The sequence below is a fragment of the Heloderma suspectum genome, chromosome 1, assembly GCF_057233095.1.
Source record: "Heloderma suspectum isolate Gila_16-S chromosome 1, 16-S_ref, whole genome shotgun sequence".
NCBI classification, from domain to species: Eukaryota; Metazoa; Chordata; class Lepidosauria; order Squamata; family Helodermatidae; genus Heloderma; species Heloderma suspectum.
The window spans coordinates 50,986,112-51,002,485 of record NC_139458.1 but is presented as its reverse complement, the minus strand read 5'-3'; the positions used below and the strand labels follow the sequence as shown (position 1 = coordinate 51,002,485).

At 45.9% G+C, this 16,374-nt stretch overlaps 1 protein-coding gene across 26 annotated transcripts in view; it reads left to right on the top strand.

The window, feature by feature from the left end:
* The first annotated feature begins 103 nt into the window (after positions 1–103).
* The window catches only part of LIN52 (lin-52 DREAM MuvB core complex component), a 91,735-nt gene continuing 75,464 nt past the window's right edge, over positions 104–16,374 (top strand). For 25 of the 26 annotated variants that reach the window (XR_014788970.1, XR_014788963.1, XR_014788971.1 and 22 more), the window contains exons 1-5: positions 104–140; positions 4,818–4,892; positions 7,033–7,070; positions 8,181–8,247; positions 15,331–15,414. Coding sequence is in view for 16 of the 26 variants with exons in the window: in XM_084842667.1 (XP_084698793.1) it covers positions 122–140; positions 4,818–4,892; positions 7,033–7,070; positions 8,181–8,247; positions 15,331–15,414 (283 nt within the window). In the remaining 10 variants the exon portion in view is untranslated. The remainder of the gene's footprint in view (positions 141–4,817; positions 4,893–7,032; positions 7,071–8,180; positions 8,248–15,330; positions 15,415–16,374) is intronic. The other variant, XM_084842641.1, reaches the window with a different exon arrangement.

Below are 16,374 nucleotides of genomic sequence, written 5' to 3'. Positions count from 1 at the left end.
TGAGAAGGAGGCGAGCGTGAGGGAGGGGGCGGAGCCTGGTGAGCCGGTTCCAAAAGGAACCGTCATATGTTTAGGCTTCCGCGTGAAGGGGGCGGGGTTCTTTGTCACGTGATGGGGTAAGATGGCGGTTTCTACGGAAGGTAAGAGATGCTGAGGGGGAGGAGGTGGTTGTGGCGTTCGTATCTCTCGAGTTGGCGTATTACCAGGCTGCGCTCCTCTGCCTACCTCTGAGCAAGCGTGTATGGGATGGGGCGGTGTATAGTGACAGTCCTGTGCCCGCTTTGTTGCTTGTTGTTCAGTCGTTAAGTCGTGTCTTTATGACCCCATGGACCACAGCACGCCAGGCCTTCCTGTCTCCGCTCTCTCCCAGAGTGTGCTCAAGTTCATATTCATTGCATCCGTGATGCTATCTAGCCATCTCATCCTCTGCCGTCCCCTTCTCCTTTTGCCTTCAATCTTTCCCAGCATCAGGGTCTTTTCCAGCGACTTTTCTCTTCGCATTAGGTGGCCAAAATATTGGAGCTTCAGCTTCAGTATCTGTCCTTCCAATGAGCACTCAGGGTTGATTTCCTTTAGGATGGACTGATTTGACCTCCTTGCAGTCCAGGGGACTCGTAGGAGTCTTCTCCAGCACCACAGTTTGAAGGCATCAATTATCCTGCGCTCAGCCTTCCTTACAGTCCAGCTCTCACAGCCATACGTTACTACTGGGAAAACCATAGCTTTGATGATACAAACCTTTGTCAGCAAGGTGATGTCTCTGCTTCTTACTATGCTGTCTAGCTTTGCCATAGCTTTCCTCCTAAGGAGCAAGCGTCTTTTAATTTCATGGCTACAGACACCGTCTGCGGTGATCTTGGAGCCCAAGAAAATAGAATCTGTCACTGCTTCCATTTCTTCCCCTTCGATATGCCAGGAAATGATGGGGCCAGATGCCATGATTTTAGTTTTTGTAATGTTGAGTTTCAAACCAGCTTTTGCACTCTCCTCTTTCACCCTCAACAAGAGGCTCTTTAGATCCTCTTCGTTTTCTGCCATTAGGGTGGTATCGTCTGCGTATCTGGGGTTATTGATAATTCTCCCAGCAATCTTAATTCCGACCTGTGATTCATCCAACCCAGCGTTTCTCATGATGTACTCTGTATATAAGTTAAATAAGCAGGGCGACAATATGCAGCCTTGTCGTACTCCTTTCCCAATTTTGAACCAATCAGTTGTTCCATGTCTGGTTCTTACTGTTGCTTCTTGACCCTCATACAGGTTTCTCAGGAGACAGATAAGGTGGTCTGGTACTCCCATCACTTCCAGAATTTGCCACAGTTTGTTGTGATCCACAAAATCAAAGGCTTTAGCGTGGTCAATGAAGCAGAAATAGACATTCTTCTGGAGTTCTCTTGCTTTTGCCATGATCCAGCGAATGTTGGCGATTTGATCTCTAGTTCCTCTGCCTCTTTGAAACCCAGCTTGTACTTCTGGTAGTTCTCAGTTCACATACTGACGAAGCCTAGCTTGTAGGATTTTGAGCATCACCTTGCTGGCATTTGAAATGAGCACAATTGTGCAGTAGTTTGAACACTCTTTGGCATTGCCCTTCTTTGGAATTGGAATGTAAACTGACCTTTTCCAGTCTTGTGGCCATTGTTGAGTGTTCCAAATGTGTTGACATATTGAGTGCAGCACTTCAACAGCATCATCTTTTAGGATTTTAAATAGCTCAGCTGGAATACTGTCATCTCCTTCAGCTTTGTTGTTACTCATGCTTCCTAAGGCCCACTTGACTTCACTCTCGAGGATGTCAGGCTCAAGTTCAGTGACCGTACTATCGTGGCTATCAGGGACATTCAGATCTTTCCTGTATAGTTCTTCTGTGTATTCTTGCCACCTCTTCTTAATCTCATCTGCTTCTGTTAGGTCCCTGCCTTCTTTGTCCTTTATCATGCCTGTCTTTGCACAAAACGTTCCCTTGAGATCTCTGATTTTCTTGAAAAGATCTCTAGTCTTTCCCATTCTATTGTTTTCCTCGATTTCTTTGCATTGTTCATTTAAGAAGGCCTTCTTGTCTCTCCTTGCTATTCTCTGGAACTCTGCATTCAGTTGGATATATCTTCCCCTTTCTCCCTTGCTTTTCGCTTCCCTTCTTTCCTCAGCTACTTGTAAAGCCTCATCAGACAGCCACTTGGCTTTCTTGCATTTCTTTTTCTTTGAGATGGATTTAGTTGCTGCCTCCTGAACAATGTTACGGACCTCTGTCCATAGTTCCTCAGGCACTCTGTCTATCAGGTCTAATCCCTTAAATCTATTTGTCACCTCCACTGTATATTCATCAGGGATATGATTTAGGTCATACCTGAGTGGTTTAGTGGTTTTCCCTACATTCTTCAATTTAAGCCGAAATTTTGCAACAAGCAGCTCATGATCTGAGCCACAGTCAACTCCAGGTCTTGTTTTTACTGACTGTATGGAGCTTCTCCATCTTTGGCTGCAAAGTACATAATCAATCTGATTTCGATATTGACCATCTGGTGATGTCCATGTGTAGAGTCGCCTCTTGTGCTGTTGGAGAAGTGTGTTTGCTATGATCAGCATGTTCTCTTGGCAAAGCTCTATTAGCCTTTATCCTGCTTCATTTTGTACACCAAGGCCATGCTTGCCTGTTATCCTGGTGATTTCTTGACTTCCTACTTTAGCATTCCAATCCCCTATGATGAAGAGGACATCTTTTTTTGGTGTTAGTTCTAGAAGGTGTTGTAGGTCTTCATAGAACTGATCAACCTTAGCTTCTTCGGCCTCAGTGGTTGGGGCATAGACTTGAATTACTGTGATGTTGAATGGTTTGCCTTGGATTCGTACTGAGATCATTCTGTCGTTTCTGAGATTGTACCCCAGTACTGCTTTTCCCACCCTTTTGTTGACTATGAGTGCTACTCCATTTCTTCTAAGGGATTCTTGCCCACAGTAGTATTTATAATGGTCACCTGAATTAAATTCGCCCATGCTTGTCCATTTGAGTTTGCTGATTCCCAAGATGTCAATGTTCAATCTTGCCATCTCATGTTTGACCACCTCCAGCTTACCTTGATTCATTGATCTGACATTCCAGGTTCCTAAACAATATTGTTCTTTACAGCATCGGACTTCCTTTTCACCACCAGACACATCCACAGCTGAGTGTCCTTTCGGCTTTGGCCCAGCCGCTTCACTCTTTCTGGCGCTACTTGGAAATACCCTCTGTTCTTCCCCAGTAGTATATTGGACACCTTCCGACCTGAGGTGCTCATCTTCTGGCGTCATCTCTTTTAGCCTTGTGATACGTTCCATGGGGTTTTCTTGGCAAGAATACAGGAGTGGGTTGCCATTTCCTTCTGCAGTGGACCACATTTTGTCAGAACTCTCTGCCATGACCTGTCCGTCTTGGGTGGCCCTGCACGGCATAGCTTATGGCTTCACTGAGTTACACAAGCCCCTTCGCTGCAACAAGGCAGTGATCCATGAAGGGGGTGCCCGCTTACGTTGGAACAACTCCTGCTGGGAAGGACAGTGGGACTTGCTTCTGTGTAAACTAGCATAAGATCGGGATGAAAGGCTGCTTGTTCGAAGGAAACTCATTGAGCAGTTTCTGCATGTTGCCCAGATCCAGAAACGATTGTTAGGATTTGAAGAAAGATCCCAGGTTGTTCGGGTTCTGTTCTGGGCAGGCTATGGAGAGGTCACAGATCGGCGGCAGAGCATGCGTGCTTTGCATACACAAAGTCCCACCGGCATCTCTAGCTGGAATCTTGGGTAGCAATGCTGGGAATGCCCTGGAGAGCTACTGCCAATCAGTGTAGGATTATCTGATAATCCTTGGCTTGTTGTTGTTGTTATTTATTTTAAATTAGATGCTATTCTTAACAAAAAGGTGTCTTACAACAGAATTAAAACATACAAAATTTAAAACAGCTACAGCAATTATTAAGGTACAAACATCCTATAAAAAACTAAAGCATCAGTGGCAGCCATAAACAATTTGACTGATGCATTAAACAGCCCATCAAATGCCTGGGAATAGAGGAAAGTCTTAACCTGGCACCAGAAAGATGACAATGTTGGCACTGGCTGGACCTCACTAGGGGGAGCATTCCATAATTGTGAGCCTTTTCCCTTGTTGCCATCCTCTGAACTTCACTCGAAGGATGGCCTCAGATGTTGATTGTAGGGTAAATGTAGGTTCATACCAGGGCAGGTGCTTTTTCAGGTATTGTGGTCTTGAGCTGCATGAGGCTTTATAGATTAAAATCAGCACCATGAATTGGACTTGGAAATGTATAGGCAACCAGTGCCGGCAGGCCAGAATCTGAATTATATGCTCAGACTTTCTGGTCCATTTTGCACAAGCTACCGTTTCCAAGCTGTCTTAAAGCAGCTTCCTATGTTTAAAAAGATCACTCAGGAAGCAGGGCTGGAAAAAAACCCTTGTTGCCTGAGACCTTGGTGAACTGAAGTTAGTGAAAGTAGACAGCTGTGAACTAGATGGACCAATAGACCAGCGTCATCTGTTCCTTATGATAGACAGCGCATGTTTACTTGGAAGTAATTCAACCAAGTTCCGTGAGGCTTGCTCCAAACAAGTATGCACAGGGGTGCTGCCTTATTGGCAGGGGTGTCATTTAGGTATGGGAGCAAATTGCTCCTTTCTTGTGTTTCAGACCACATCTGATGAGGTTCCAGAGATTCCTATATCTCAATGTTGTATGCCCATCTGAAATGGTTATTTCAGACTTATTGCCCTAGAGTTGTCGCCTCTATATGCGTTGATTGGATGTATAATGTTGTTCTAGGCACTGACCTGGAGGCCTCATTGCTGAGCTTTGAGAAGTTGGACCGGGCATCACCAGACCTCTGGCCGGAGCAGTGTAAGTTGTACTCAAGTGGGAAATATGAGACGCTCCATAGGTGACCATGGTGTGCTCTAACTCTGCAACCCAGGGTGATGCTGAATGTTATTGTAAAGGATTAATAAGTAGGGTCCTCACACACTTGTTCTATATGATGTGTGGAAGGAGCCTTTATTGCGATAGATGTGAGTGTCTGAGACCCCATTTCTCTTTGTAAACTGGTCCCAGGACAGTGCACAAAGACATATGTGTATATACCCTGAGACAAGCATGCTCAAACCCTTTTGTTTAGTAAGCATCGTCAGTATTGTATAACATTATTTGGTTATTCTAACATGCTTTGACTGCTGTGCTGTTTTCTATCCTTTCAGTGTGTGTGTGTGTGTGTGTGTGTGTGTGTACAGTGGGTTTTTTAATACATATTAGCAAACTGTGAGTGTAAAAGGTTATTGTAGCTATTCCAAGTTAATGATTTAAGATTAAGGGTTGGTTTCATGTGCATGCTCCTTAGCGTTGCTTTGGGCAACTGAAAATGGAAGGGAATGGATAGAAGATGTTCCTTGTACTATGTGTTTCTCTCCTTTCCACTGATACCTAAATGTTTTATCACCATATGGACCCAATATGAAGATGTGACATGAGAAACCTACATTGAAACTGTATGGAGGGGAAGAAGAGCCTTGACTTGGTCTAGTCCTGAGATTTGTTCTCTGAGATCTTGATATATATTTTTCACTCCTTAGACATATTGGAGGAGGTAACTGGTTAGGCTCTCATTGCCTTCCTGCAAAGGTGATGTAGCTGAGGTAGTCTGGTAGGTCAATCCCTGCTCTCCAAAAGCACTTACATTTTCCTGTACTGGGGCAAGCTCTGAAAAAAAAGAAATTAGGCAGATGTTCAGCATAGTTAAGACTGAACCAGAGAAACGTTGGCTGTAGTAGGAACCTTTCATCATCAATATACTTTCTTCCCACTTCTGATTTTTTTGTGGAGTTTTGCACCTATCTTAAAATATTTCTGACTGGAAGTTCGGGGGTAAGTTGAAAGATGACTGTATCTATGCATAAATATATGTGCCACTTTAAAGAAATGCTGTCAGCCCTCCAGATGCACCATGTATAGGCCAAGAGCTGATGCACTTTTTGGCATGGGAAGTAACTCAGTAGTATATATGTCTATAACCCGAATTACAAGGCTGGGTTTACACTGTGTGTAAAATGATCACTGTGACAACTGTTAGGATAGACAGATGTAGCTTTGTAATTGAATTTGTTCACATTGACATTTTTATAATGGGCTGTACCATGACTCTTAACACAGAAGCTGCCCCTGCCATGCTAGGATTTGGACATGTTGATTCTTGGTAAGGCACACAATTTATAGAGATTAAACACGCAATCCTATACATACCAGCTCAGAAGTTAGTCCCACTGAGTTGAGTGGGGCTTTCTCCAAAGGCTGCAATCCTATGCACATTTACCTGGGAGTAAGCCTTATTTAACATTGTGGGGCTTAACTCTGAGTAGAGATGCCTAGGATTGCACTGTAAGTGTACCAGCTGAAAACAGCACAATAGTGAGGATACAACAATGCATTCTGGTGACAAACTAGAGAGAAATAGTGAGACAAATAGCTGCTGAGCAGCACACACAAATGTTATACAACCAAAATAATTAATATTGGAGTTGGAACAGTAGCAGAACTGAGCGTAAAGTAAGTCATGGTACAAATGAATAATCCTTTACGCTGCATACCTTTAGCAGTTTAGCTAATTGAATTGGGGCACAAGCCTGAGCTTATGTACACCAGTTGCTAGGGAACATGGGTGGGAGGGTGCTGTTGCACTTGTGTCCTGCTTGTAGGTTTCTGATCAACAGCTGGTTGGCCACTGTGTGAACAAAATGCTGGACTAGATCGACCCTTCGTCTGATACAGCATGGCTCTTCTTATGTTCTTATGTTTAGACAAAAAAAGTCCTATGACTCCCAGCATTCCCCGACCAGCCATGCTGGCTGGGGGATACTCAGAATTGTAAGACTTTTTCCATCTAAACATGCACAGGATTGCACCCTTAGTGAAAGAAATTGCAATTGCCTTTGAAATTGTTGAATAATGTAAGAAGATAGTACTGCAGTAACTGTGTCTGCCTTGTCTCCAGTACCAGGTGTTGCTGAGTTTGCAGCTTCTTTTAAAAGTGTAAGTAATTTCTAACTTGGGTTTACAGTGCAATCCTATGCATATCTACTCACAGGTAAACCCCATGAAATTCAGTGGGGCTTACTGTCAGGTAAGTGTGTATAGCATTGCAGCCTTAGTTTCTTTAATCATGCTTTGCTTGCTTTTGCTATTTTTTTGCAATCCCATAGAGCAAGGCATTTAAGTGTAGTTTTACATACATGTGTTAATATAATAATTGTCTCAGGATAATCAGTGCGGATTGCATCCAGACTGCCCTTTCCATGAATGGAAAGGGGTCCTTTCATTCCCCCCAAACCCCAAGAACTGGCACAAGCTCTGCACTGGAGGCTGAGTGGAGAGAGGTGATTTTTTGCTGATTCCTCCTTCCCCCACTGTCTCTCATGCTGCTTGGAGGGTCCCCAGTCTTCCAGAACAACTTTTCAGGGGGCTGCTGGTGGAAGTTGGAATCTACAAAAATTTATTCCCACCCTTCTTCCAGTGCAAGTGGAACGTTGCCAATTGTTAGTCTGGATCTGATCCTCTTTGTGTCTATATGTATGTGTTACTGACATTGCACAAAGAGTTTTCTGCACAGTTTTAAAGTGAAATTACAACTACACTGTGTGGAATCCTTTGCAGTCTTCAGTGTACCAAAACGGCTGTTAAAATAAGAAATCGTTGAAAAAAATATGAATATCCAGAACCGGGACTGATTAGTTTTCTAAAGGTACAGTCCTATGCATGTTTAGACAGAAAAATGGTTGATACCTCCAGCATTCCCCAGCCAGCTATGCATAGAATTGCACCCTTAGCATGTGAAAACAAATTACCCTAGCAAAACCATCTTGGTTTTAAAAAATAAGCAATCCAGTCATTCAGCTCTGTCAGTCGTGGACACAGATAAAATGTAGCTGTCCTGTATCTAATTGGAGTAGAATTTTGTAAATTATAGCCATCAGGACTAGATGGACCCTTGGTCTGATCCAGCATGGCTCTTCTTATGTTCTTATGGCAGTTCCTCATTTTCTGTTAATTAGTTTCAGTTATTATAACTCTTTTCTGGTTTCTGTTTGTTGAAGGAGACATAGGTAATCACCATTTTTCTTTGTGTGTATTTGTTTTTAATAGCCCATCACCAGTTCTCCTCCCAAATGGATGGCTGAATTAGAAAATGATGATATTGATATGTTAAAAGGTGAGTTACTTGGCAGTACTTAGTAAGAGTTCCACTGAAATGGAATTAACAAGACCTGTGTTGTTTGTCTAAAAGCTACACAAATGATTAAATGTTTGATCTTATCTTCATATAAAAGATTACTAAGTTTTCTTGCCTTTGGGAAATGTTCACACCAGGTATATTCTCCACTCTAGTGAGGAGTCTGACATAACAGTTACGATGATCTGTGATACTGTTCTAAGTGTAAATCTCTTTGAGCAGAGTCTCTTGGAGATGAATGGGTTTAATTTGAAATGCAGATGTCTCTCTCTCTCTCTCTCTCACACACACACACACACACACACACACACAAATATTGGTGTTAATGAGAGCAACTTGCATGGAACCACAAGGCTTCCAGCAAACGCTGGGGAAATTACGTTAAATACAGAAAGTGAACTTCTAATGTAACGTCCTTGAAGCTGTTGGGAAATTAGAATCTGTCTGTCACTGGGAAGCGTACTAACATAAAAGTAGATCTTCTAAGGGGCCAACTCATGAACCTGCCTCTGCACAGTTCATCTGCTTTTCTTTTTAGAGCAGCCTTCTCCAACCTGGTGCCCTCCAGATGTTTTTTGCTACAATTCCTTCCAGGCCCAATCAGCATGGCCAATGATCATGAATGATGAGAGTTGTAATCCAAAGCTTCTGGAGGGGCCCATGTTGGGGAAGACTGTTTTAGAATTTTACACAGATGCTCTGATCATGTCACTTTTTAGCCTAAAGAGGTAACAGGGGAAAATGTACAGAATTTGACAGTTGTGCCTGCTGTGGTGCTATTGTGGTTTTCGTGGTGGAGGGGTTTTGTCTGTGTGTTACTGGAAGTGTTACATCATGTCAGGAGCGCCCTAGCTGCCTCTTACAGTCCCCTCCAATAGCCAGCTCAAGACAGAGATGAAAAGGATTCTTTCCAAGGCTTTATTCCTTTTACAACTTAATGACTCTTTCAGATGCTAATCACCAGCGACTAAGCAAACAACTGCACTGGGGTAGTTAGCAGAGTAGCCTAAGCTCCAGGTAAGGCAGTTGCTCCCCATTTGAAGGAGAAGAACAGGAAGACTCTGAACTTATGGGCTATGGAGAGGTCCTCCCTCTTACCCTTGGGTCCTCGGGACGCAACCGTTGTTTTAGCGCCAAGCGGGCAGAGCACCTCCTCTCAGCTCGCTCCATCTGGCACCACTCCCTGCATCTGTGCCGAGCGTCCAGTAAAACCCCCTCCCCCGCTCTCTCACTGCCAGGGTCACTATCTCTCTCAGGAATGCAGGCAGGAGGAATCTCTCCCTGCCACTGTGCCTGTGAGAGATGAGCGAGCTCCTCTCCCACGGGTCGTTGCTCTTCCTCAGAATCAGAACTGCTCTGGGGCTCTATGGGCTCAGTTTCCACACTGACATCCCCACTCCCATGAGGCCCCCCCTCGTGCTCCCCCCCCGGGGCCCTGGGTTTGTGGGGGTACAGCTGGTGAAAACGCCCCAGCAGCCACAGAGCATGCACATTTTCAGTGGGTTCCCAGGAGCGCTCATCTGGCCTGTACCCCTTCCAGTCCACCAGATATTGCAGGCGGCCGCAAGAAAGGCGTGAGTCCAGGATCTCCGCGACTTCAAACTCCTCCTCCACCAGCACTGGCGGCGGGGGGGAGCTGGCTGAGCGATGAGGGTTGCCAGAAACCAGGGGGGACAGCAAGGACCAATGAAAAACAGGATGGATCTTCATGGAGGGGGGGAGAGCCAGGCGAAAAGCAACAGGGTTAATTTGGGCTGTAATCTGGAAAAGCCCCATGCAGCGAGGCGCGAGCTTTTTTGCGGGCGAGTGAGAGGGGAGGTATCGGGTGGGCAACCAAACCCAGTCCACCAGTTCTAGAGATGGACCCGGCTGGCGCCGCCGGTCTGCAGAGGCCTTGTAGGCTGTCTTGGCTTGCTCGAGGGAGTCCCGTAAGAGGTGGTCTACCATTTGCAACTGCTCTAAAAACTCATGGGCTGCAGGCACCGAAGAGGGAGCTAGGGTGGACGGGAAAGCCCTGGGGTGGTAACCAAAATTGGCAAAAAATGGAATTTGGCAGGTGGAAGCATGGCAGGCATTATTATAAGCAAATTTTGCTAGAGGCAGCGAGGAAAACCAGTCATCTTGTTGGTAATTGACATAACAGCACAAATATTGCTCCAGAGTCGCATTGGTGCACTCAGTCTGACCGTCTGTCTGGGGATGGTGGGTTCAGGAAAGACGAAGTGTCACATGGAGAAGCCCAAGTAGCTCCCTCCAGAAATGGGCAGTGAATTGGGCCCCCCATCCGAAATGAGACCCTCGGGCCATCCATGGAGCCGGAAAACATGCGCCAAAAAAAGCTTCACTGTCTCCCTGGCTGTGGGCAACCCAGAGCAGGGGATGAAATGGGCCATCTTAGAAAACAAATCCACCACCACCAGAATAGTGGTCTTACCGTGTGAGCGAGGCACGTCAGTGATGAAGTCAAGGGAGAGCAGTTTCCAAGGACCTGAGGGGATAGGCAGGGAGTGAAGCAAGCCTGTGGGCTTGCCTGAGGGGGCTTTCGCCCGCTGGCAGGTTGGGCAAGAGGCGACATAGGCCTTGACATACCGACACACACGAGGCCACCAAAAATCCCGCCTCACTCTGTGCAGGGTCTTGGCAAAGCCAAAATGCCCAGCGGTGGGGGAGTTGTGGCACTGATGGAGGACTTCCTTGCAGAGGGGTCTAGAAGGCACATAGACCTGGCTGGAATGGTAAAGCAGGCCATCTTGCAGAGAGAAGGGGGTAGACTGAGGGGGGGGGCAGAGGCTAGCCCCAATTCCTCCACCTTTGTGCGGACAAAAGCATCCTGAGCCTGTTCAGAGCGAAGGAGCTCCTCCCAAGAGCTAAGCACCATAGCTGCCGCCAGACTCTTGGGGGGGGGGGGAATCAGAGAGGGGGAGGGACTCTCCTTACGAGAAAGAGCATCTGCGTGTAGGTTGTCGGAGGCTTTCACATGGCAAATCTTAAGATGGAACTGGGGGGAAAAAAGCGACCGCCTAATCTGCCGCTGGTTTAAGGCATGGGCTGTCTGAAAATGTTCCAGGTTGCGATGGTTCTGACTTCGACTGGGTTCTGTGCCCACTCCAGAAGATGACACCAGGGCTCCAAAGTGAACTTGATGGTCAACAGTTCCTTCTCCCAGATGGTATAATTCCTCTCAGACATGTTCAGCTTCCTGGAGTGGTAGGCGCAGGGTTGCAACCCACCGCCTGCCCGATCTGGCTGAAAAAGCACTGCCCCCACCGCAAAGTCAGACGCATCAGTTTGCACTACAAAAGGCTTCCTTGGATCGGGCTGTAACAGGATCAGCTCAGAACTAAAAAGCTTCTTAAGTTCCTCGAAAGCCTGTTGGGCAGATGCCATCCAATGAAAAGGAGATTTCCTGCCCTTAAGGAGGTCCGTGAGAGGAGATGTCAGCCGAGCAAAGCTGGGCACGAAATTTCTGTAGAAATTTGCAAAGCCCAGAAAATGTCGCAAGTCCTTCTTGGTGGGTGGAGCTGCCTGGAGAGGACAGCCTGGACCTTTGCAGGATCCATCCTGATACCGTCAGCTGAGATAGTCCAAAGATGTTAGGTCAAACACACATTTCTCCAGCTTGGCATAAAGATGGTGCTTGCGGAGGCGCTGGAGGACGGTGGAGACATGGTGCTGATGGTCATGGGGGTCCTCAGAAAATATAAGTAAATCATTGAGATAAACAATGAGGAAAGTGTCCAAATAGTCCCGGAAGATGGCATTCATAAAATGCGAAAACATGGGGGGGGGGGGCGCAGTTGAGCCCAAACGGCATCACTACATATTCATACGCTCTGTACCGGGTGCCGAAACAGGTCTTCCACTCATCTCCCTCCCGGATGCGAATCGGATTGTAGGCGCCATGCAGGTCCAACTTGGTGAAAATCTTGGCTTGCCCCAGGCGCGCCAGCATCTCCGGTATGAGGGGGTACTTGTCAGGGACCCAGACCGAATTCAGCGCTCTGAAGTCGTGCACTGGGCCGAGTTCTCACGTCTTCTTGTGAACAAACGTGGTAGGGGCGCAGGTAGGGGAGGAGGAGGGGCGAATGAAGACGCGGCTGAGGTTTGTGTCCAGAAACTCCTGCAGAGCTTGAAGTTCCAGCTCAGATATCGAATACAGCCGGTTGGCGGGGATGGTAGCCCTGGGAATGAGGTTAATGGCACAGTCAAAAGGGCGGTGAGGGGGGAGCTGGTCGGCCCTTTTTGTCGAAAACATCCCTTAAAGCCGCATACTTCTCTGGGAGGATCATGGTAGCTGAAGAACTGTCAGAAGCAGATGAGGAGGGGGAGGAAAGGGTTAAGGCCTGGGCTGGGACTGGCGCCTCGGTTGGGAGGCAGTGCTGCCGGCAGTAGGGAGACGAGAACTCCACTTGCTGAAGCCCACAAGAAATCTGAGGATTGTGCTTAGAGAGCCAGGAAACACCCAGCACGATTGGGTATTGGGGAACCTTGGCCAAGTGAAACTGAATCTGCTCAATGTGAGACTGGGCGCGCAGAGTGAGCGGAGCTGTAATCCGGGTCACCGCGCCCAAAGAAGGAGGATGCCCATCGATGGTCTCCACTGCCAAGGGGGCAGGAAGAGGCAGGGTAGGACTCTTGTGGAGGTGAGCAAACGTTTCATCCATGAAACTGGTCGTAGCCCCAGAGTCCACTAAAGCCAGGGCCACCACCCCACCCCACTGGGAGGAGCAGAGGTGAACATGCAATAGCAGATGGGAAGGTGGGGGGGTTGTGTAAGGCACCCACCTGGTGGGGAGCTGACCCCACACTGGAGACCCCCAACAGGCTTGGGGGGCAGCCTAGTCAGGCCTGGGGACGAGGAGGAAGGACAGGAGGAGGAGGCAGTGGGACTGCGGGTCTGGCACGGTAGGTTTTGGTGAAATGTCCCAGCTTTCCGCACCAAAAACATTGGCGCTCCACACGCCGCTGCTTTAGTTCCTCTGGTGGCAGCGGGGCTCGGGTAGCTCCCAGCTGCCTTGGGGTTTCCTCCGCCCCCACCGCAGGGCTTCTTACAGTCCCCTCCAATAGCCAGCTCAAGACAGAGATGAAAAGGATTCTTTCCAAGGCTTTATTCCTTTTACAACTTAATGACTCTTTCAGATGCTAATCACCAGCAACTAAGCAAACAACTTCACTGGGGTAGTTAGCAGATTAGCCTAAGCTCCAGGTAAGGCAGTTGGTCCCTGTTTGAAGGAGAAGAGCAGGAAGACTCTGAACTTATGGGCTATGGAGAGGTCCTCCCTCTTACCCTTGGGTCCTCGGGATGCAACCATTGTTTTAGCACCAAGTGGGCAGAGCGCCTCCTCTCGGCTCCCTCCATCTGGTTCCACTCCCTGTGTCTGCGCCGAGCGTCCAACAAAACCTCCTCCCCTGCTCTCTCACTGCCAGGGTCACTATCTCTCTCAGGAATGCAGGCAGAAGGAATCTCTCCCTGCCACTGTGCCTGTGAGAGATGAGCGAGCTCCTCTCCCACGGGTTGTTGCTCTTCCTCAGAATCAGAACTGCTCTGGGGCTCTATGGGCTCAGTTTCCACCCTGACACACATCAATTGCTACAAACCCAATCTCTTCACCTTTTTGGCTTACCTCATTTTTAATTAAAGTCTGTGAACTTGATGTTCTAGTTTCCCATTGATGCCGGGTATGGACATAAGTGTTCGTTCTCTCGATAGGTCTATCTGTATCCATAAAATATTGGATCTGTGCTGGGTGATAGTTGGACCTATCAGGAATTCTTATCTTTTGCCCATCTCTGAAGAAGGGTTCCACCAGGAACTGCAAAGCAAACAGAGACAGAAATCCTTGGCCAAGAATGTGGCTGATATTCCTGCTCAGTCCAGCATTACTCAGTCATGGACCAAAATTCTCCAGAGACTAGAGCAATCTAAGGAGAGTGGCTTGTTTGGACATGTTATACTCTGGCACTACTATTTTTTGAGATCATGGACTGCATATCACCTTACAGTCCCAGTATCTAGCCTTCCCATGTCCTGTGCTATTTGACCCTTCCTGATGAGAGAGTGACTGTATTCCTGGGAAGTCACATTAGCTGAACCTGGCTGTACAGCTTCTGAGGTTTGAGCATTGTGGATTGCAGTAGCCAGCATCTGGGAAGTTGAGGGACAGTCATAATAAGTGAAAATATTGGCACACATACGGGCATCACTTCTGTCTTTAAAGAGGTGGGCTATGAACAGTGTCTTGCCATGCTGCGTGGGAGGCAGTTGTTCAAGAAAAGCAAATTATGAAACTGCACACTTTCTTTGATCCTGGCTGTGATTTGTTGTTTTGTCCTTCCAATTATTTTCCACTAAATAAACTTCTATTTTAGGGTACAGATTGTATCTGTAATGTTGAGTAGTTCACTGCTTTCAGTCCATGGGGGTAGGGGTAGAATATATATTGTGCAAAGTTTTGGGCAAAGACAGCTAGGAAGCATCCTTGAAACAGGAATGTCTAACCTATAACCTTGTAAAGTGCTTGTGAATTTCTGTATGTAGCATTGGCTTCCTAAATGTCTGCTTATAAAGAACTATTCTGGGAGTGGCCAAATACTACTGGGAAGTACAAATTTCATTTGTATTCCTAGATGTTAACATTTTAAATGTCATGGTTAAACTTGGGATTTTTCTTCAATGAACTTTTTACACCTCTCTACTGCTTCAAATCAGAGTATGATTTATATGTATGTATGATTGGACTCAATATCTGTATTAAATGCCAATGATTGGTCTATGACAAATTTTGTCTATATAATCTTTAATTCACATTGTTTAATGATACAAATTAAGTTAAAGATGTGCATGTGCATAAATTCACACCCATTCAACTGGATCTGAGCAATTTTATATAAAACAAAGAGCTCTGATCTTAGAAGATATGTTTGGGTAATTGTGTACAAAATACATGACAAGAAATAACAGTTCACATAGTAGACTAGTGATGGAATTATAGATACAGCATGAAGGATTGCTGATAAGAATTTAAAGGCAAGTACTTTTAAACCACTCTCTATTCGTTTTAGAGCTGGGCAGTCTCACCACAGCTAATCTCATGGAAAAGGTGAGAGGTCTACAGAATCTGGCATATCAGTTGGGACTAGATGAATGTAAGTACTGTATAGGTCTAAAACCTATTCTGTTTAAAAGCTGTAATATTGCTAAATGTTACAGTAGGGCCTTTTCAGGAAGGCTTTACGTGTTTAATAATATGTTTAACATTTGACACACAGATGTGTATATGGATGGTACCATAAAGGCGGTAATAATGGCAACACATTCTATGTTGTACTCCTAGTTTGTAACATCTTTCTTGTGCTCTACCAATGGAACCACATACCCCCACCCCCCAAAGGGAGTGAGCCTTCCCCTTCAATGAATCAAATCCCTACCCCTCCATGTTTTACTCCTGATGAAAAAAATGATCAAGGAATTTTGACCTGATGGTCCCCCAGTAGTTTAGGCCAATTTGTAGATGGTGGAACTTTAACCCCTTACACGTTTGGAGTTGTAGCTATAAATCATAAAATAAGTGATAACTCATGGAGGATAATAACCTCTCACTGCATCTGATGCTAGAAGGAGTCATTGCTTCACCTGTCAGTAAAACTCTCACAACTCCAGGGATCATTCTGGCCACTATTTAAGATTTTGTTAGTGATAACTTCTGCAAATGTGATTGCTTTAAAAATTTCTCTTTGAATGTCTTATTTTTGCATTTTCATGCTGCTGTGGGAAGGTTTTACAGGGTGCTGCAGTTAAGAAATATGGTTTGAATCCTCAGATGAGTGCTCGAATATTTCAACTAAAACGCTTAGGCTAGGATTGTTAGTGGGCTTAATAATTTCAGCTGCTCACAGTAATTCTCCAAAACCACTATCTGCGTATGATTATTTGTAAAGTTCTTAAAAAACACACAACAGATACGTTACATAAGACAAAAAAGGATAGGCCCCTCCCTACAGCCCACATGCAAGATCAGTGGTTTTGAAATTGTGTTCTGGGGATTAAGAAGGTTATCAGGGTTTCCTGAATGTAAGGATCAATGATGATGATCAAATTCTTCTAAA